Genomic DNA, 22,494 nt, shown 5'->3' with positions numbered 1-22,494 from the left:
TCCAACTTTTTGGCTTCTTTTTTTACTTTCTTTATGGTCGTTTTTGATGAACAAAAGATCTTAATTTTAATGTGGTCTGATTTGTCAAAATTGTTATGGTTCATACTTTTTGTATCCTGCTTAAGAAATATTTTCCTATCCAAGGTCATAAACAGATTCTTCTGTATTTTCTTCTAAAATTTTAGAAGTTTGCCTTGTACATTTAAATCCTTAATCCTGTAGGGGATTGATTCTGTTTTATGTTATGAAGTGAAAGTCAATTTTACTTTTTTCTCTGTGGATAATCAATTGTTCCAGCATCATTTACTTATCAGTCCGTCCTTTCTCCACTCACATGTCAGATATCTGTACACATGAGGGTCTGTTTCTGGGATTTCTAATCTGTTCCAGGTGTCTCCTTGTCTGCTCTTCACTGATACATTACACTGTATTAATTACTATTGTTTTATAGTAAATCTTGATACAGGTGTCCCCCACTTTTCAAAAGTTCGCTTTCTGCCCCTTCACTTTTATAAAAGACCTACATTAGTACCTGCTTTTGCGAACCGAAAGAAATCCAAAGAGAATTTTCACTTTTACGATAAAAGGCAAAAAGCAAAACTAGCAGTCAGTATTTGTTTTGCAATGAGCCTTATAGAGGCAGCGCTCACCAGAGCGGTGAGAGTGGGCCCCCAAGCTCCTTGTCCGGGAACCACACTCAGCATCCAGCATCAAGCCCCATAGCTTTGAATTGTGTCTGTGAGCACCTGTGCTTTATCTCGATTTATTTGTGCATCTGTTAGCAAGCTGCGTCCTAAAGTAATTGCTTCTTCTCTTTTCACCGTTTCAGCTTATGAAAGGTTTCGTAGAAGTGCTATACTTTCAGATAGTGGGAGCAACCTATCTAGAACTTCCCTGAATTCCTTCTTTTCAGGAAAGGGTGTCTTAACTAATATTAACTTGTGATCATCCATCTAAATTTCATATTCCATGAAAAACTCTGTTGATGTTTTGATTTTACTTATTCTGAATGTGGGGACAGAGCCCCAGAGAGCAGTTTCCAGGCTCTCGACCTCACATAGAAAAGTGCTGGCTCAGGTAGTAAATGGCCATCAACTGTGATTGGATGGCCATCAGCTGTGGCTAGTTGGCCATCAGCTGTGGCTAGTTGGCCGTCAGCTGTAACCAGTGAGCCATTGGGCACTAATATAACTGCCATAGCTACGCTAGCAAAAAAATGGGAGCTAGCAAGAGCAGATTGCGGATGCCGCTGGCGAGAATATAGTGGTATGACTCCCCATTTATGGCTCCGTGGGTGTTCCTTTTTGGCCTCCCCGTATCTTGCGTTCTTATGTGGGGAGCAGCACCAGAGACCCCGCTTGACACCCGCATGAGTCCCTGCGTGACAAATGGCGCAGCTAGCAGGGTCCCCCGCACAACACTGAATAAATAGATCAATTTAGGAAGAACTCTCATCTCTTTCTATTGAGCCTTCTGATGTGGCTACCACTCTATTCACTAAGGTCAACTGTAATATCTTTCAATAAGGTTTAACTAACTTCTCCATAAAACGTTGTATCTTTCCTTAGATGTTTTTTCCTAAATGTCTTTTATTTTCCTTGCTTACATAGATTTCATTTTTCTTGTGTAAATAAATTTTAAAGTTACATTTTCAAACTGCTCATTCCTGGTGTGTGGACGTGCAACTGGCTTGTGCATTGTGATCTTATATCTAGTTAAGTTGCTAAACTTTCTTATTAGTTCTAGTGATTTGCATGTAGGAGTTTTTAGAATTTCTGTGCAGATTATCATATCATCTACTAATAATGACAGTTTCTCCCTTTTCAATCCTCCTATGTTTTCATTTCTTTTCCATGTCTTATCACCCTGGCTAGTACCTCCTTCCTGCATTCTTAGATTTCAGCTATATTTTAGGTTTTAGTTCCTGAACTAAACCATCTGGAACTAGATGATAATTTTCAGGATTTCAGATTACCCAGTTCAAAGCCTCCATCCAAATTTACAAGGCTTAGTCACAATAAATGTTTTCCGAGCACTTCAGTATTTACAAGTACTTCTCAGACAGCATCTCAATGATCCTTACAAAAAACAGTGTAAGGTAGGAACGATTACAGTGGCTATTTTACAGAAGAGGAAACTGAAGTATTTAAACGGTAGTTCAGAGAGATCATCTGGCTAGAAAGCAGGAGCGCTCCCCCTGGGCCGGAGTGACTTTCTAGATGCTGCCTTTCCCCCCGCCAGTGTTATTATTCTTTCTGAGCTGGAAAGGGCCTTGGTGACCTGTACCTCCAACACTGTCATGAGATCATCAGACTTGTCAAAGAATTTCCTTAATCCATTGTGTGTGGGTTTTTTTAACTTGGCATTTTTGAAATTTATTTGACATACCTGAATTGATTGTTGCATACCGAGTTGATTAAAAATTAAATGGAAAAGATGTCAAATGCCTTGCCCTAGAAAGATTTACATGTAAAAGACTAAATTCACAGTAAGAAAAATTCAGATTCAGTCAATATAATCTGCTTTTCCCTAACTATAAACTTAGAGTTTTCCACTTTGCCATTCAAACGTAGCACGGGGTTCGCAGGAACTTAGAGTAGCTTATCACTCTGATGACTTTGTTCCAGGCTTGTTTTCCTTGCGCACAGGTGACAGGAACAGCTGCCCCTTAGATCAACATAAATTAAACATAAACAAGTCCCATCTGTGAAGAATGTGGTCACAGCTGGAAAGCTGAGGGCCGCTTTCAGGAGCTGATGTTATAACCACAGCAGCCTTTGGGGAGGGCAATTATCCATCATGCCCCTGTCCTCTCTGAAAGTCCCACGGAGCCTTCCCAGCAAGCCCTAAATCTGCCCTTGGGGCTCCAACCCTCCTGCCTTCTAGCCTCCCCAGTGGTAGAGGAAGTGACTTCCTTTGGGGGTTAACTTCAAGAGTGCTAGCAACGCCCCGTCCTCCCATTTGTAATTCCCACCTTTGTTCTCCCCTTCCATCTGCATGACCCACTTGTAGGTCAAGAGGATGGGGATTGTTATCTCACACCCATTTGCCTGATGAAAAGACTGAGATTCAGAGAGGTTAGGTGAGATGACACTTCCTCATAGCAGGAAGTATTGGAAGAAGGAGGACAGAAGCCGGAGAGGCTTCCTGAGGTCTCAGGCCAGAACTGGAACGTGGCCACTTTTGCCACATTCTGTTGGCAAAGGAAGTCCCAAGGCAGCCCAGATTCAAGAGTTTGGGAAACAGATTCTGGCTGTAGCTGCAAGAGGTGTGGATACACTGAGGGGGACGAAACCAGGGCCATTTTTGCAATCAACCTGCTACACTGTCCAGCTGAGAGCTAGCCCAGGCCATTCCTGAGCATCTCCCACACCACCCTGCACCCACGATCCTGGGTCGTCTCCCCGACTTTGCACAGAGGACTCGGGCTGCTTTGGTGAGAACCTGAATCCAGAGACTGATGCACAAATTCTCCGTGCATAGGCCACTTGAGGATCACCCTGTATGCATGCACACACTCACACGTGCTCACTCAAACACACATACACACATACACACACTCCCATGTTCGCACCCCATACATGCACGCAATGCACCCACATTTACATACAGTCACGCATTTACACACTTACACGTGCTCACATGCATGCACACTCACGCATGCTCATACGTGTTCACACACACGTGCCCTCTCACTGACACACCCTCATATACATGTTCTCACACTCACTCACATTCATGCTCACACTCACTCTGCCCCTGCCCCAGCACAGCTGTGGACTGACCACCTGGCCCTTCTTATCTATCGTCAGACAAGTTTGTGGGGAAGAAAATCAGGCTGCCTCCTGATTACACTCAGTTTCCCTCCTCAGCCGCAGGAAGGTGAAAGCCAACGTGGATCCCGCTCCCAGCTCTGAAACAAACAGTGAGACCCCAGCAGGCCGCTAGCTTCCCTGGGCCTCAGTTTCCCATTTTGTAGATTAAAGGAAGGAACTAAACTGTCTCACAGGGCTTGTGGCTGGAGACCAACCATCCCACCAGCAGCTTCCTCTGCTCCTCTGTGGGGCCAGTGGGTGGAGGCCTAGAGCAGGAGGGAGTTGGGAACTTCCCAGAGGCAGCAGCTCACAGCAGAGCAGAGTCCCAAGCCCCATGGGAATAGCAAGGTTCTCACATGAAAATGTGTGAATTCAGGAGAGGCAGCTGCGGGAGCACAGAGGAGCAAGGAGCAAGCGGCAGGTGCAGCAGCGGTGAGTACCCACGGCCCTTCCAGGAGCAGTGGCCCAGGCCACCTAGGCCCTGTGCCCAAACAGGGGAAACAGGGCAGGGGCGAATCAGGTCCTAGACAAGGCGAGAGGGAGAGACTGGGGGCAGAAGAGTTTGCGACCCATGGGACTTACCCAGCCTGGCACTAAGAAGGCCAGGACAGTTCCCAGGGCCATCTGAACTACTGGCCTCCCACTGACAGGGACCCGCCAGCTAAGGACCCTGAACGGGTGAGGGGGTGGTAAAGGAGGGTTGTCTTTCCTCCAACCCGGTCACTAAGATGATTCAGGCATCCCCTAGAGAACTTAGGGCCCTAACCATCCTCTCAGGGAAATGGAGTCTTCCTCTGCACCCACTCCCCCTGCCTCAAGTGTGACTCCAACCCAGACGCAGGTGCCCCACCGTTTCCCTTCTCCAAGGGAAAGAGAAGGACCTAACAGGAATTCTGAGCTGGAAACGGGCATAGGGACAATGTAATTTCACCCATCATTTATAGATGGGGATACAGAGGACCAGCGAGGGGAAGGGGCTATGCCACCCCCAGTCAGTTGGAGGTGGGCAGCAGAGCTGAATGAAGCCCTGCTGAGGTGCTGGGTGATATGCGCAATCCAATTTAGTGAGTGGGGGCACTGGGAGGCCTGCCCCCTCCTGTCATGTGTTTTCATCTGTTGGCATCTTTTCCAGGCCAGGGAAGCAGGTCTGGGCAGTCCTGGAAGGGCTGGGATTGGAGGAGCTGGGATGGTCTGCCAGCCCAATGCCACAGAGTCAGATTTAGATAGGAGCAAATTCCTGCCTGTTGACAATGTGGTAGGGCCAGGAGGTATGGCATCCTAGAAAGCCTAGAGCACCTCTTCTCCCGCACCATCAAAGCCACCCATTTCACAGATGGGGAAACTGAGACCCAGAGAGGTTAAGCAACTTGCCTGAGGTCATGTAGCTGATTGAGCTCGCAGAGTGGTGGGGTGGAGTCCTCCCAGGCTAACTGCAGGGCCTATGACCTCAACCACTAAGCACAGCTGCCTCCTCCCAGACGTGCAGATGTGTAGCCCCTTCCCAGATGTGTTCCTGTGCGTTTCGTCCAAGACACGCTCAGAGCCTCTCTCCTCCAGCTGGTAACACTCCCCACGCTGCTCCAACTGTGAATGAACACAGCTGCTTCTGGCTGCCTGTGAATAAAGATGGTGGCCAGGGGCTCACAGGACCACACCTGGCTGCTCAGGGGCAGCTCAGCCTATGAGTCTGGGTGGCCTGTGACAGGGCTCTGCCTGGCCAAAGGCAGTGAGGTTCATGAGTTAGCACAGGAACCTGAGACCTCGGATCAGCCGAGGGAAGCCAGTGGAGTCAGCATCGTGGGGCTGGCAGATGTCATCTGCTGCAGCCCCTGTGTCCCGACTATGTGGCCCCTGAATCAGAGGGGCCACAGGGAGCTAGGGAACAGCAGGGAGTCAGAGGACCGAGGTTTGCATCCAGCTCTATTTTTTATCTTGAACTTGTGACCCTGGGCAAGTCACCTTGCTCATCTTCAAGGTGACAGGTAATGAGCCCCCTGTCCCAGATGGAGTGGGCTGAGCCACTGTGTCTCCGCCTGCCCAACAGGGTCCTAGACTAAAGCTCCCAGGAAGAGCGAGTTCACCTCACCTCAAGTTCTAGAGGAAGGGATTTCAGGGACCCACCAGGACCATCCCCCTGCCCCATCTTACAGATAGGGAAACTGAGGCTCATGGAGAGTAAGTGACTGGCCCGAGATCATACACCTCACTGAACGACTCAGCTCAATTTCCTCATGGGCAAAAGGGGAAGAATACTAGTACCTACCTCCTGAGGTTGTAGCAGCAGTAGAAGCTGAAAGGCAATGAAGGCCTCCTGCGTGCCAGGCACTGGTGGGCACTAGGTGGGCATTGAAAACTCCTTGAAACTTACAGAGACTATGCCAGGGTGAAATTAGGGCAGCTCCGTGGCTTTTCTGGCTGCTCTCAGGTGAGGCAAATGCCCTGAGTTAGTCATTGGTGTCCAGTCTTGTGTTACAGCGTGATTTGGGGCACCTGGGTCCTCAGTCCAGCACAAGGCAGGTAAGAAGGGGAGTTGGTGGTCTTCGCCCTGACTCTCCCTCCCCCACAGCGGGCTAACTGGGTTTCCACCCTCTCCGGGGCCACAGGGAGGAGGAGATGAAGGGGACAGGGAAATGCACTTGCCCTCTGTACCACACACCTCCCTGAGACAGCGGTGTTTAAGCTGACTTCTCTGCAGAGGGGTTTTACAAGATCTATGGAGATGCCACCATCACTGGGGGTCTCCTGTGCACCTCCCCCAATAATTTTTCCCCAAAAAAGGGGTGCATATCAATTTTTCCAAATCTCCTTAAAGCCAGCCTCCCTATCTTGTCCCGAGGTGAAAAGGATATAGCCCCCACCTACACACACAGTGCTCGCATCACTCTAAATCTTCCAAAATCCTCTGTCTCCACTCCCGACCGTGTGGGTGAGGGTGACAAAGTCATCTCTGCCACCTGCTTTTTGTGAGTCCCCGTGGGCCATCAGTGGTACAGCTCACTGCAGGATCTGGCATCAGCTGAAATGTCTATTTTAACATCTCTAACAAATATGCCCGACCTGAAGGCCCACAGCCTATCCCACCCACCACACTGCTGTTTGTGACCCTCAGTATACAGGTCGGCAAAATGGGCTGAATGACACCTACCTCACAGGACTGTTGTAAGGATATACGTCTCATACAGATAACAACACTCCGTAGACTGTAAAAAGCAGGGCCATCCAGCCATTGATAACCTGCCCTATTGTGGGTGTCTGGGTATTTTCTGTGTCTCTGCTACAGGCAGCTGTTCGTCTGGTGGGTACCCTATAAGCTACTGGAGGCAGGGGACCGTGAGTTTTCTTCTTTTTCACCTGCCTGTCTCTGGCACACATATATTAGTGTTTAGGGTTGTCCCTGGATGATTGGTTAGTAAGGAAATAAGTGTTCTCTTTCTGGTGGCATATAGCTGGGGTCAGGGTCCAGGTGGCCCCTGGAACAAAGGGGTGGTCCCTGGCCTGAGAGTACAGAGATGCTGGTGGTGGCTGCTGGGGGTGGGTGGTAGTAGAAAGAAGAGATAAAGAGTCTCAGGAGCTTTGTGACACTTTCTTGCCCGGGATTGCCACTTAACCCACCTTATCAGCCAAGAGCCTATTTTTATAGGTGTTTTCTCTTCTCCTGAGGAGGGCAAGGTCTCAGCTCATTTCTCACCACCTCCCTGGGAGCGATGTTGTTAATTACACAAGTGCTCCCTCCCCAGGGCTGTTCAGGCCCATCAGCCTGTTAGGGGCGGTCAATCCAGCCATGGTGCCCACCCTTGCGGCCCCAGAGAATGTTCACAAACACGCCCCAAACCACCACGGGTCTCAGGTAGTTCTCACCCATCCCTGGTGAAATGACAACTATACAGGCAAAAGAGTGAGGTTTTCGCCCAATTAAATTTGTTCTGCATAAAGCTTTTGTCCTTCTACTCTCAAAGTATGTCCTTCCTCCCTCTCTGGTGTTAAATATCCCTTCTAGATGATGGTGAGAACATGGATGATCTCTTTACATGAACTTACCCAAGAAAGTGGAAAGTTGGCAGACTCATTCAGTCCCCATTTGTTTTTAATTTACTGCTCTGTGAACGCTGAGCATTTTAGAACTACTGCTCCAAGGAGCAAAGTACAAGCCTTGGTCTCACTCTGACAAAGGCAGGATTCAGACCCAGGAGTGGATGAATTTCATAAAGTCAAGTATCCTACTGAGAGATGGGAGGCCAGGGCCTACCCCAGTTCTTTCACTGAGCTGCTGTGTGACCATGGGAGACACCCTCCCTCACCCTCTCTGAACCTCTGTTTCCTCATCTTTAAGCACAGCTAACTATCCATGCCTGCGTCTCCCTGAGAATGAGATGTGGGCTTAAATGATCATTATTCACACCCCAAGAAGCAAATACCCGTGGGATAGGTGGGTCCTTCAGCCCAGACTCCATCGTTCTACCACCTCACTCTCTCATCCCATTTTCTTGGACTGTCAGACCAGGCCATCTTTAGCACTGTCCTCAGCAAGTGTCTACTCAGTATGTCTGGCAGGTAGGGAAGCAGCCGATGGGTGGGGAAGGAGAACAAGATGGAGGAGAGAAAGAGGAAAGCAAAGGAACGTGGGGTGAGGGGAGTGAGAGAGGAGAAGCAGTCCCCTCTGAGGACCCCTGATTTAGGTCCCTGTCCTCCTTGAAGAGATCCCTGAGTTCCACAACCAGGGTCAAGTCATTTCTCCCTCCCTCCACCGACCTCTCTCTCCTCGCAGTGGCCCTGCTCTACCTTGGGAGACTCTACGAGGACGCGAGGACAGGACATCTGGTCTTAATTCATTATATCCCCAGCCCCTAAGGTTGGTGCTCATAGTAAATGTTCAATCATTTATTGGACTGGCTTGCAAACCTCTTGCTTCTCCTGCGAGACACGAGGCTCCTTGAGCCTCTATGTTTTTTGCAGGGACTCTATGTTTGATCCATAATTGTATACATCCTCCAAAGGAGGGCTTTTATCAGATTTGTGTGTTATTTAATCTAATTCACACCAAGTCCTATGCGATTGGTAGTGTTATCATCCCCACTTTACAGGGAAGGAAACTGAAGCAAGCGGAGGGGCCATCTTGTCCCATGTCTCACAGTAACTGGGGAGGGGGGGAGAGGGGGCTGCGGGGAAATGGGCCAGGATTCAAATCCTGGCGTCTCTTTCCAGATCTGTGTGCCGAATCACTTAATGCCAATGAGAAGTATGCTTTTAATGTCACTGTTTACTCTGGCAGATTCCACACTCTGCTGTTGCCTAGAAACTCATCTCCTGACAGCTGGGCCGTTTCCCCCAAAGTGTTTGCTCAGGCCCGCCACACCTACATCAAGTTTCCGTAATCCATAATCCGTGCATATCTTGGCTACATTAATGGCGAATGCTTCAGTGGCCAAAGAGAAAGGCTCCCGCAGCAGGAAATTCCCCAGGGAATTCTTTACACAAGCTCCTTAGCCAGGGCCGAGGGTCAGGAAATGGCCGCGAGTTCTGGTCAGATGAGGAGATGCATGCCACCTCAGCGCTGCCTGCCTCGCACTGGCTGTGTGTTCTTCAGCAAGTCACCTGCCCTCTCTGGGGAAAGGAGGGGGTTTAAATACATGCTCTCCTCAGGGTCCTTTCCGTGTAACACAGCAGAGATGAAGAAGGTGGCTTCTCGGGTGAGAGAGACCAGAATTCAAGGCTCGGCCTTGCCTCACCCAGAGGCCGTGGACCTAGGCTATCCCTTCTCTGAGTGAACCTCCTCCATTGACGATCAGAGATTTTGGTGCCATCCTAAGAGGGCTGCAATGAGAGAGGTTGGCAGCATATTATCAGCTAAACAGTTCTATGCAAATACGCAACCATCATCACTCTCACTATTATCTCCTGAGCCTTTGTCTCCCAGGGTCTCTGAGCACGATGTCCGCAGCTCCCACCTGCAATGGGGTGTTTGTCATCATTCTTCCCAGCAATGCCAGTGGCCTCCGCCCTCCTCCGGCCATTTAGCCCACCTCCATGTGCCAGCCTCCTGGGATTATGCAGTTTGAGGAGCCACCGCTGGCGACTCAGACGCCAAGGGCCACCCAGGCGCCCGACCTGCGACCCGTGGATATCTTTCTGACGGGAGAGCCCAAAGCTGTAGGGGTAAGAACAGCCTCTCCAGACGACCTGAGGCGGGTACTGGGCCGGGAGGGAGCACCCCAGCACTGGAGCATGAGTGCACACCTTGGAGAGGAGGCAGAGAGTCGATAAATAGTGAGAACTTGAGGACTCAGCTGTGCTCCAGACAGCGACCCTTCTCCAGTGGAGCTCACAGAGATACACCAGTAAAGTAATGACCGAGTTAGGGTCATGGGGTTAAAATGGGGGGTGGAGGAAGTGAAACACTAGAGAGGGTGGACAGAGAGGTCTCTCTGGGGAGAGGGCATTTAAGCTGTTGGCCTAAAGCCAGCCAAGGGAAGATTGGGGGCAAGAGCTCCCCAAGAAGAGGGAACAGCAAGTGGCGTACTGTACCCTAGGATGACCTATCAGGTTCTACTTTCAACCCCACTGCTCCACTGCATCCAGGAGCTTTGGTTTGAACATGCTGAAATTTAGGATTCGGCACGAACAGCAGCAGCAAGTCCACTGGTGCCTGATGGGACTAGAGGCCATGCACAGAGATGCGGTCATCAGTTGCTGGAATCCTGAAACCTCGGGGCTGACCCTAGGAACCCATGACCTCCAAAGGAATTTGACGACACAAATACAAATTGCTGAAGAACATAGAAGTGGAAACCATAAACAGATGTCAGGGACTGTCACCCGGTGAGGAGAACGCTGGCTTTAGAGTTAGCTGGCCTGCCACTGCCCAGCTGGGACACTTTGGGCAAGTCACTGAGCATCTCTGAGCCTCAGCGTCCCCATCTCCAAAATTAGGATAGTAATAATGCCTACCTCATCACGGTAGGGTTCAATGAGATAATGCCTGTAAAACATTGCTTAGAGTAGACAGGCATTAGGTAAGTGGCGGCTGGTGTTTCATGAGGGGTAATCGCCATAGCAGTGGTGGTCTAGTGGCAGGAGAAGGACCTGCAGAGAAGGAGAGCAGTGTTGGCTGCTGGGACACCGTGCTCCATAAGAAAGCTGAAAAGATGAAAGACAAGGAGCCAAAGAGAAAAGTCAAGGGGTCATGCCTGTAAATATCCAGATTCGTGGCACTCATGTTAGAAAGACGTATATCTATTTCACATGACATCAACGATATGATTCTAGCGGTTCACAGTCAGAACTGCCCATATGTGGACCACGCTGGTTTGGATGGTGCTGAGCACCTCGTCACTGAGGGCACCGTTTAGAAGTCAGGGGCTGGAAAGTGTTCCTGGATTAAACAGAAGGGGGCCTTGAATTCAGGGGCCTCCAACATTTCCACTCAGTTCTAGAATTCAATTGTTAAAAAAAAAATTAGGAAGACATGTGACAGAAGTTACTAGAATCCCACATGTCCTCATCTTTGGGAAATGGGTCAATGGGATGCTGATAAACCACCTCTTTTTAAAAAAAAACACAAGTCCTGACTTCAGCTGAATAGGGTCAGCTCCAACCCACACCTGGATGGAGCAATAATAGCAACTGAAATGAGAAATATGCTCAAGAAGATATTCAGTGCAGGCTGTAAGGGGATGAGGAAGGAAAAGGTGAGGCATCTGGCTTAGGGAATGCAGTGTCACTGAAATGCTGGCGAAGAAAACCGGGGACAACACACAGCGATGCTTGAGAGCCATGGGTCAGAGCACAAAGCAGGATGTAAAGCCATAGAGACATGGAAACAAGCAGCTGGATCCCGTAGGCTGTGGGGAAACTGCCTTTCCGTCTTAAAACTGTCCTTTATGGTTGTTGTAATGGTATCTCCTCCAAGGAACAGAATCGGGGATTGTTTCTCAGTTGCTAACGGGTGGCCTGAGGAGCAGGGCGCTCCCTGCACGCTCTCCTCCGGGGCGGCAGGGGACGGTGTGCAGCCCCCTGGCTGAGCAGCCTCCCGCTTCCGCAGACGGTCCAGATCTTCATACGCCCCACCTGGGCTTCGGCTGCGTGCTGCTCATGGTCCGCCGCGGCCACGTGGGGGTGCTCTCCATCGAAAATGGTGTCGCCTTCTAGGGAGGAGCCTGCGTGAGTGTGCGGCCATCGGGGGGACCGTGCTGAGGTCCACCTCTTTCCCCTGTGCCCACCCCCCACCACATTCTCCTGGACACAGCCGCCCCTAAGTGGAGGCCGGAGCCTACATCTACCTCCTAACCACAGACCCTAATCCTAACACTCAGCCAGACCCCACTCCTATGTATTCCAGGCTCCCTGCAAAGAGCCTGGCATAGAGAAGGTTCCCAAAAAGGATGGATGGAGGACACTAAGCACCTGTTTTACCTGGATCCTGCGCTTCACCCCACATCCAAACCCCGTCCTGCAGAAACCCGCCAGCTCCTCTGGTGGGTCCCAGCCCCCTGACCAGTCCTGAAGCCGCTGAGCGCATTCCTCTGCTCCTACCCTGGCCAGCTTGACCAGCCAGCCCTGCTGGAGTGTCAGGGAGGGTGTCGTTATCACCTGCAGCCTGAGAGAGCCTTTCAGCGTTTGCACCGCCCTATCCACACCAGGGCCTCCCGGGCCCCCAGGAGAACACAGGCTCTGCGGTCAGGCCAGTGGGTGTACCACCGAGTCCCTTAGGCGAGCCTCTCAGTCTCAGGCCTCAGCCTCCTCATCTTAAAATCGGATCCATAGTTCTGGCTCTGCCTCCCCCATAGTTTGAGGAGATGAAGAGCTAGCGCATGTGGGAGCCAATTACCAAGCCTTGATTCGGCACCAAATAGTGACTGTCATTTGCAACGATTTCCCCTTTAGAGTCAGAGACGTGCATGAGAGGGACCTCCCTGCAGTGAGTGAGGCTTTCTGAAGCCAGGGCACAGTGACTTCCTGTCCCCCGCTGCCTCCAGCAAGAGCTCAAAACCCTCAAAAGTGGGGATCAGAGAGGCAAAAGCAAGTGACACCCAGAGCAGAATAGTCACCTGGCCATGCACTGGGGACAGGCTGTGGCCCACGGAAGTGGGGTGGAAATGTCAGCTAATGGAAGAATCTAAGGGGGAAACCGTAACAGGGAGAAACGAAGGTGTCATTTTCTTCTCTGAGCTCCCTCCTGCCAAGCTGTATCACAAGATATGCCCCAAGAAAGATTTCAAAATTGGTGAGGGGTATAAGTGATAAATGTCTATTACATTGTTTTGTATACCTGAAACTAAACTGATTTTCAATCATAAAAGCCATCAGGGTCAGGAGACCCAGACAGGATGTGTGTGAGCCCCAATATTTAATCATTCAGTTGGATCTTCACGTAGCTGACCTCCAGGGGCCCCTGAAGGTATACATGTATTGTGCATGTTTTTCTAGTGAGGGCTCATAGCTTTTGCAAGATGCTCCCAGGAGTCCTTAGCTGAAAAAGTCCCAAAAGCCCAGGAAGGAAGGATAACTCGGTACAGCAGGCGAGAGACGATATAGCTGGGATGAGGTTCTGGTGCCGAGTCCGGTGGGTCTCCTTCTATTTGACAGGCAGATCATTGCCTCTCACTGGGGCTCAGCTTCTTTGTCTATGAAGCACCATGTCTGTCTCCAGCCCTGAGAGCTGGATTCTAAATCCAGTTTCCATCTTCACATCTCCTCTTAATGTCAAAGAGGCAGTATATCAAAATTAAGCTCTGATTCTCCCTATTTTTCCACACCTTGTCCTCCGCTCAGCAAATGGCACCTCCATCCCTCCATCCCAAGTCATCCTAGACTCTTCCCTTTTCCCACTCCCTGTCCAGCCCACCAGCAGGTACCATCAGTTCACCCTCCCAAGCAGAGCCTGCAATTGTCTGCGTGTTGCCACCTCCACTGCCCCCACCCTGGTCCACACCATCTGGACATTTGTAGTGGCTCCTTCCGGGTCTTCTCATTTGCAGTTTAGCACAGAGAGGCCTCACAGAGAGGCCCAACCTCAGGTAGCCCCCCCCCCAGTAGTTTCTTATGCCATGACAGCTCCTGTCATGACGACCACCCGTACTTCTTGGTTGTTTATTTGCTAAGTGTCATTCTTCCCCAATTAGAATAGAAGCCCCATGAGAGCAGGGGTTTGCCTGGTCTTACTCAGCTCGGCTTTGTCTTTGGCACATACCTACTGCTCAGTAAATGTTTCATGAGAGAATGTTTAAAGGACCATTGCCTTCACTATGAGGCTCTGACCATATGATACCAATGGAAACAAGCTACGGTTAGTACCCTGGACAGGGGCCCCTAACCAGGGGACACGCTTACAGAGAGAGCCCAAGGAGGCAGAGAAGGTGGCAGCCTAGAGGCTACTCCCTCTCCCGAGTACCCACAGCCTCGACAGAGCCCAGGCACAGTGTGCCCACAGTGTCCCAGCCAAAGCCTTACCAGGGTCCCCTCTCCCCCACACAGTTCATCATCTCTGGGTTCCTGTCAGTGGCAGCCGAGAAGAACCACACCAGCTGCCTGGTAAGTCTGATTGGGGACCTGGGATGAGGGTAGGGCCATGAGGATTCCACTCCACTGGGACCCCAACCTCACTCATTTGGCTCCTTCAACAAGCATTTCCTGGGGGGCTGCTGAGTGCCAGGCGTGGGACAGCATCCAGACAATCGCTGCCCTACACTGGAGAGAAAAGGAGCCAAGATACTTTCAAAATACATAGCAAAGCAGGAAGTGAGGGTCTGCAGGTAAAGTGCTCATGGTTGTTGAGAGAAATGGAAGATGCAAGAAGGCCTCCTGGAAGAGGAGTTGGCTGAGCTAGGCCCTGGGGGGTGGGAAGGATGAGTAACACTGAAGGAAAAGCATGAGACCTCAAGGAGGGACCATGGGCAGGACTGCTGAGGGAACCATGTGTGGTTCCGTTTGACCAGTGCAAAGGTCAACTGGAAGGGAAGAAATCAGAATGAGTGATGCTCTAGGTCCATTCATCAAGAAAGGCTCTGGTGCCTTCTGCAGGCAACAGGGAGGTGACTGAGCTCTTGGGCAGGAGATTGCTGAGCAGGGCCATTCTCCCAAGGTCTAGGGGGAGGCTAGGAGGAAAGGAGGGAGTCAACAAGAACTCAAGTCAATGGGGCCACTGCCCCTGGCCATAGGAAGGCTGGGTTGGGAGGCTTGGGACGGGGAGAGCTGTTGCCTTTTGTCCTCTCTCCTCCTTGCCTCTTCTCTCTGCTCCTTTCCCTCCTATCTCTGTCCATCCTGCAGGTGAGGAACAGTCTGGGGATGAACATTCTCAGTGCCATGGCAGCCTTTGCTGGGACAGCCATTCTGCTCATGGATTTTGGTGTCACTAACTGGGTGTGTTTTCAGACACCCCCCAGCAGTGGGGAAATGTGGAGAGTTGTAGAGCCATATCAGGGGCCAGGTGAAGCATGAGTTTGTAGCACCAGGTGGCCACGGCCCTGGGCACCGGCAGGGCCTGCCAGTCCCAACAGACCACATGAGCATATGGACCCCATGACCCTGCCCCCAACATGGGTTTGGGGAGAACAGAGAGACATCCTGGTGGAGTGAGGGGAGGGCACAGGATGGGCAGCAGGAGGACTGGCCCCAGTGCAGCTCTGCCACCAATGACTGTGACTGGGCACATTATTCTCGCTCTGGTCCCCCTTCTCGATTCTAGAATTCTCGGCTTGCCTTGACTATGGGTTTTCTGTTCCCCAGGATGTGGGCAGGGGCTATCTGGCTGTGCTTACCATCTTCACCATCCTGGAGTTCTTTATTGCAGTCCTTGCCACCCAGTTTGCTTGCCAGGCCACCCGCGCTCAAGCCAACGCGGTGAGTACGTGCACCCCAACCTGGGCCTCTGAGGAAAGCTGTAGCTGGGCAGGGTCCCTGTTTCCAGCTCCTCCCTGCTTCCCTCTGGGAAGCAGTCTAGGGGACTGTGCTGCACTGAGCTCCCCATTCATAAATCTGAGGACCCAAAGAAGTCTCTGCTGAAAGATGGGACTATTTTCCTCATGGCCACAGAGGGGTGCCAGCACCAATGGACCTGCTGCTCTGTGAGCCTTGACACCCGGCAGCCAAGGCCCTGGGCACAGGGGATGAAGTGGGATTCTGAACACAGTTGAGTAGAATCCTCTAGAAGTTAGATCATGGGCCATGGAAGAGACAAGAGGCGTCAGACAAGGCAGCACGACAGGTGGGAATTGAGCTTAGTTTCCCAAACACTGGAGAACAGTGAATCCAGAAAGGTGGTGAAGGAGGGCATTCAGGGCAGGAGAACCAGTCCGACGAAAGGCTGTTTGGCAAGAGAAAATGCAGGCCACAGCGTGGGGAAGGTGGCTTTGCGCAGAATGGGAGGTGAGACTATTGACGTCTTTGAGCAGAGACAGATGTGTCCAAAGGGAAGGGTGAGTAGAGCAGGGCTCAGGGAAATCAATCAAGAGGGTTTGTCCAATGCAGGGGGGTGGAGGGTTCAGAGAGGCGGGGGCTGGAGGCAGGCAAGCAACAGGAAGCCAGTGCTACGGTTATGGAAGGCTTGAACCAGGGCAAGTCCGATCAGAGAGAAAGAACTTCAGCTTCTAGAGCTATGGGACTTCTATCTGTTTTGGTCACCATTGTACTCCCCACACCTGGGTCATAGTGGGCCCCAGTAAATATTTTTTAAAATATTAATTGAACGGATGACAGTTCTGAGCCGGCCTATTCAGACTTGCAGATTAGTAGGGTGTTCTCAGAATACCCACAAGAGGGCACTATTGCAACACCTCCCTGCAGGGAGAGAGCCCGCTGGAATTGTCATTGGATTTTCTTTTTTTTTGGCAGCCTGAGATTTTCCTGCCAAACGCCTTCAGCACAGACTTCGACATGCCCCGCCCCGCAGCCTCCCCACCCCCTGCCTATGATAATGTGGCATATGTGCCCAAGGAGTCGTTTGAGTAGTTGGTCACGTCGGCCTGTTGGAGTCTAGCTTTTCCCCTCTGGGCCCATCCTCTCCGGACCCCAACCTCGTTAATCTAGGGCAGCCGCACTCCCACCCCCTGTCAGTCTTCATAAATATGACACCTGAGTGAAGTCCTCCCTGATGTTGTCTGTCCCACACATTTCCCACAGTGATTTCTTTCCTAAGGGTGAGTGTCCCTCGGCAACTTGGGCACGCACCGTCAGCCTTCCGGAAATGCCCCTCTGTGAGGCTATGCATTTCTCTCTGCTCACTGGGGAAATCCCGGCCTCACTGGGAGACAAGTTGAGGCCTGGGGAAGGTCATTAAGCTCAGAGAGCCCAGGAGGGAATGCTGAGCCCGACAGCTGAGGCCAGCAGTGGCCTGACCTGAGGCCTCCAGGCCCCAGGACCAGCTCTGTCCTTGTAATCTGCTACCATGTCATTAGGCCTCAGTTTTCACACCTGGAAACAAAAGCATTGAACCAAATGCCATAGCACGCCCTCCCAGCTCCCCTGGGCACCCTGAAGTCCTGGTCTGAGTCAGGCACTGTCCCCCAGCTGCTCTGGAAACACTCATTTCCTTATCTGTAAAGTGCAGTTGGTATTGACCCTGGCCCTACCCCCTCCCAGGGCTGGGGAGGTTGTAAGGAGGACTGAAGCCAGCCCACTGTACCCCGTCAGCATCCACAGGTACACAGAGATGGCGGCCCCTCCCCAGGAGGCTCAAGACCTCCCTGTGCCTTTCAGTGCCCCTTCTTACTCCCCCAGCCTGAGGAGCAAGGCTGCCCCTAAAGGTTACAATGAGCTATGCTGGATCTGGGGCCACGGAGACATTACCACCAGGTATCAGAGGTTCATCTCATCCACACCACAGGGGGAAATAAACAGTGTGGCTTACATTTTAAGCTGGTCTCATCGCAATGACTTTTCAACTTCAGGATCTTCTAAGGGTTGTCCCGTATTTATCAGAAGACCTGAGTTACTGTCCCACTGTCACAGCAAAGGACTCTGTGTGTGCGATCCTTACACTTGTTCTGTCCCCACCTAAGCCCAAATAAGCAGGCATTCATATCCCCACTCTACAACTGAGGACATGGAAGCTTGAAGAGGTTAAATCAAGTGCCCAAGGCCACCAAGCTAATAAGAGGCTGGGATTTGAATGCAGCTCCATGTGAGTTCAGAGCCTATGCTCTTACATGGCTCTCCAGAGTCCAAACACAAGTGCTTCCCACAAACCCCGTCCCCTTCCTCCTGTTCCTTCATCCCAAAGACTGGGACAGGGCTGCATTCCTCAGCACCCCAACTTCTTCCTTCTTCATTGAACAAACTCCTGCTTCTACTTCAAAACCCTATTTTAATGTTGCTTCTTCTGTGAGGTCTTCCCAAAGGAGGGGTAGTCAGCTAGGTGGCTAAGTGCCATTCAGCCACAGGGGTGGAGCAAGCAAGGCCCCATTTAAGGAGGCACTCTCTCCCAGAGCTGTGTACGTGCAGAGCTGGGGTAGGGATTATAAAAACCTTTGGCTTTCAGAGGAGACTTGAGGACTTAGAGCTGAGAACTTAAGACCATAAAGTATAGAATCGGAGGAAACATGTTGGCAGATTTGAGACCAGGTTTTCTCACAGAGGAGAACAGAGGCATTTTTGAACAAAGGGCAGAAGTCTGGAGAGACAGAGAGAGGAAGGGAGAAAAAAGAGGAAGAAAGAGCTTTGCCAAAACCATAGATCAAGTAGAAGGAATTCTAAAACTGGATGCTTTTTCACATCCCAGGCTGTCATCTGGAAAGACTGCAAGGCTCTTACAGATGTCCACATCTAGACAGCACGGAACCAGGATATGGAGCTGACATGGCTGAGGGCCGTGCCTGGTAACATGACATGGAGTCCTACTCTCCCGTAGGGGTATAAGTAAAATCACCAGAAAGCTTTCTGTGTCCCCAAGAGGGAGTGCAAAAGACTGAGAGGGTCGATGTGCAATGTGGATTGTATGAGACTGTAGCTTTATAACAAATAAGAGTGGAGACAATGGCCATCAGTAAGAGAACAGCAAGGACAGACCATGGCTTGTGGATTGGAAGGCACAGAAGTGATCACATTATCCTTACTCGGCAAAATTAAGTTTTCTACCACTGAAAGGAAATGGGAGCTAGAGAAGTAATTACCATGAAGAAGAATTCTGAAAACTACAAAACATTACTAAGAGACATTAATTAAGATCTAAATAAATGAAGAGATATACTATTTTCATGGATTGGAAACTTCAAAATTTTGTTAAAGTGCCATTTATCTCCAAAATTTATCTACAGATTCAAAATTATCCCATTTGAAATTCCAGAAGCTTTTTTGGGGGGATGGGGGAGCAGGGGGAATGACAAGCTAATTCTAAAATTCATGTGGAAATTCAAAGGATCTAAAATATTCAAGAAAACCTTAAAGGAAAACAAAGTTCGGTTGGAGGACTTAAACTACCAGATTTCAAAAATTACTATAAAGCAATAGTAACCAAGACAGCACAGTTTTTAGTGCAAAAACAAGCAATTAAATCAATGGAATAGAGAGTCCAGAAATAGCCCCTCACATACACAGTTCACTCGATTTGTGACAAAGGCTCCATTGCAACTCAGGGGACAGAAGATATTCATTTCATTTCAATAAATGGTGCTTTAGAAATTGAATATTGGGATGGGGGGGAAGGGCCTTAATTTCTATCTCACACCACACACAAAATTTAATTCAAGATGAGCCATGAACCTAAATTTGAAAAGTAAAAACCAATTTTCTAAAAAAATAGGAAAATATCTTTAGTCCTTTGGGATAAGCAAAGAGTTCTCAAACTGGACACACGCACACAAACACTAGTCATAAAAGAAAACATGATAAATGAGAGTTTATTAAAATTAAGACTTTCTGTTTATAAAATAAAAAAATAAAAAAATAAAAAAACCACCATAAGTGTGAAAATGCTCCACAGACTGGTAAAGGATTTTGAAATACATAATATCTGACAGAGGGCCGATGTGCAAAATACATAAATCACTCCTGAAAATAAATAAGGAAAAGAGAGACAACTCCATTGAAAATGGGCAAAGAACTTGAACAGGAGCTTCACAAAAAAAGGATATCAAAATGGCCAATCCGTGTGTTCAACATTATCAGTCATTAGAGAAATACAAATTAAAACCACAATGAGACCACAACACATCAAAGTGGCTAAAATTAAAAAGGCAGGCTATGCAAGTGTTGATGAGTTTTGGGAGCTCCTTTTCTTAAACATTGCTGGTGGGAGTATAATTTGATATAATCAGTTTGGAAAAAATGTTTGGCAGGGCCAACTAAAGCAAACAATATAATCCAACAATTACATTTCTGGATATACACCCAAGAGAAATTAGTATGTCCACCAAAAGAAAGATACAGAGTTTTTAATGGCAGCTTTATGCGTAATAAGCAAAAACTTGAAACATCTCAAATGTTTACCAACAATAGAACTGGTAAATAAATTGTGGTGTATTCATAAAATATGAACAAATAAAAATGAACAAACTACTAGTACATCTAACATTCAGATCCATCTCTGAGTGAAAGAACACACTGCATTATTCCATTGATACAAATTTCAAGAACAGTCAACATAAACTGATGGTAATAGAAGACGGCAGAGTGGTTTTGCCCTAGAAAGTGGCAGTATTGACCAAGCAGGGCGTGAGGCAGCCTCCTGTGGCATTGAAAATACTCTATATCTTGATCTGGGTGATGGTTACATGAGTGTATACATAGATAAAAATTCATTGGGCTGTACGTATTTGCACTTTATGTAATTACCTCACCAATTTGTAAAGTGGGGGGGGTGAAGAAATGGAAAAAGTTACTATATTAGTTAACTGTTTCTATATAACAAATTACCACAAACTTAATGGCCCAAAACAGCACACATTTATTATCTCACAGTTCTGTGCTCAAGGTCCAGGCACAGCTTAGTCCTCTGCTCAGAGTCTTGCAAGGATGCCGTCAAGGTGGCAGCCAGGCTGCATGCTCATCCGGAGGCTTGACTGGGGAAGAACCCACTTCCATGCTGACGCTGATGCAGGTTAATGGCAGCACTCATTTCCTTGCAGCTATAGGCTTGAGGGCCCCAACTTCCTTTCTGTCAGCTGTCAACTTCCCTCAGCCCCAGAGGCTGCCCTCAGCACCTTGCCAGGTGGGCTCTGGCACATGACCATTTACTTCTTCACAGCCACCTCGAGAGTGAGTGTCTCCAGCAAGTCTGCTAGCAAGATGAAGTCTTAGGGAACAACGTAATCCTGGAAGTGACATCTCATTGCCTTTGCAATAGTCTGTGGGTTAGAAGCACATCACGGGTCCCGCCCACACCTGAGGGGAAGGGATATTGGGGGCCACCTTAGAATCTGTCCACCACAATACCTTTTGCCCATTTGAATTCTGAAAATGTGAAAATGCAATGTTTCATTCTCTCCCAGCTTAAAAAGTCCTATCTAAACCCTCTAAAACCTTTCAGCCATGGGTTTTGGGGTTTGTTTGTTTGTTTGTTTATTTCTCTTCTTACCAGAGTCCACCTCCTCACCTCCCACTCACTCGACTGAAATTGCTCTCTCTCAGGCTGTTTTCATTGACCTCATTGTCGCCAAAATCAATGGGCTTTTTAAAACCCGTGTTATAATAATAATAACTCCATCCGTTCCTTAAGTGTTGCCTACCCTGGCTCTTCTCTATGCACTCTGCACATTCCCTAGGTGAGCTCATCCGCTGCTGCGGTTTCCTTTAGTGTTTTATTTAGCAGGTGCTCCCACTACGTGCTCTGAGGACGCCAGATGTTAGCCAAAGTCCCTGCTCTCATGGAACTCATATGAGCCTTCCATCACCATCCTGGCAACTCCCACATCTCTGTTCTCTTCTTGAGCCAGCTTTAGCATCTGCTTTCACGTCCCACTGAAAAGGAATTTACATCTTCTCTTCCAACTCAAACCTTTGTCAGTCAATGTCACTACAGACCTGGCTGCTGCCCAAGCCAGAACCCAAGCACCCTTCTTGGCTCAGCCCCATTTGTCATTGTCCCTCACGATTCTCCGTGCTCTCCTTTCTCAACTCAGTCCACCCTCCCATCCTCCTTCCCAGCACCTGTGGACTACTGTCATCTTTCACCCACATCATAGCCTCAGCCTCCTGACCTAACCTGTGTCCCCAGCTCCAATCTGGCCCAATCCATCTCTGGGTTACATAACAGCCAGCGGGAATTTTCTAAAGTACAAAAGCAAATGTTATTGCTCTGCCCAAAGTCACTTGGGGTTCTCCTTTGCCCTCAGGCTAAAGTCCAAATGCCCTGGCAACTTTACAAACCCCCAGAGATGTAGCCTAGTCACCTCTCCAGCTCCTCCTCTCTCCCCAGCCTCATCTTACACTTAACCCAGGAGCCATACTGAACCTGTGAGACCTTTCTGCCTGGAATGCTGTCCCCTGCCTGCCCCCTCCACTCTCCTATTTGTCCCTCACTCCCAACCTTCCTTCAAACATTGGTATAGATGCCACTTCCTCCAGGAAGCCTCCCCTGGCCTCACCCCTCACAAGAGAGCTGCCTAACCCAGCAGGCCTGCGAGAAGGTAAGGGACCCCTCAGTGGGAGTGACAGCTAAATGAGTGTGGAGACATTGCTCTCTGCCTGTGTGTGACATGTGTGACATAGAACATGCATGGTAGCTGAGCATGAGTGGCCCCTGAGAGGGTCC

The 22,494-nt window shown here is 49.5% G+C and overlaps 1 protein-coding gene across 1 annotated transcript; it reads left to right on the top strand.

Annotated features, from left to right (window-relative positions):
• Positions 1–9,743: 9,743 nt before the first annotated feature.
• MS4A15 (membrane spanning 4-domains A15) lies at positions 9,744–16,753 on the top strand (the record flags this gene model as incomplete). Its single annotated transcript, XM_081064274.1, is given in 10 exon segments — positions 9,744–9,827; positions 9,831–9,968; positions 11,854–11,872; positions 11,875–11,957; positions 11,961–11,972; positions 14,286–14,342; positions 15,078–15,170; positions 15,537–15,650; positions 16,641–16,733; positions 16,736–16,753. Coding segments are annotated over 10 exon segments (711 nt in total).
• Positions 16,754–22,494: the final 5,741 nt, after the last annotated feature.

The sequence above is a fragment of the Rhinolophus hipposideros genome (assembly GCF_964194185.1).
Source record: "Rhinolophus hipposideros genome assembly, chromosome: 10".
In the NCBI taxonomy this organism is placed as follows: Eukaryota; Metazoa; Chordata; class Mammalia; order Chiroptera; family Rhinolophidae; genus Rhinolophus; species Rhinolophus hipposideros.
This window is presented reverse-complemented; position numbering and strand designations above follow the sequence as displayed.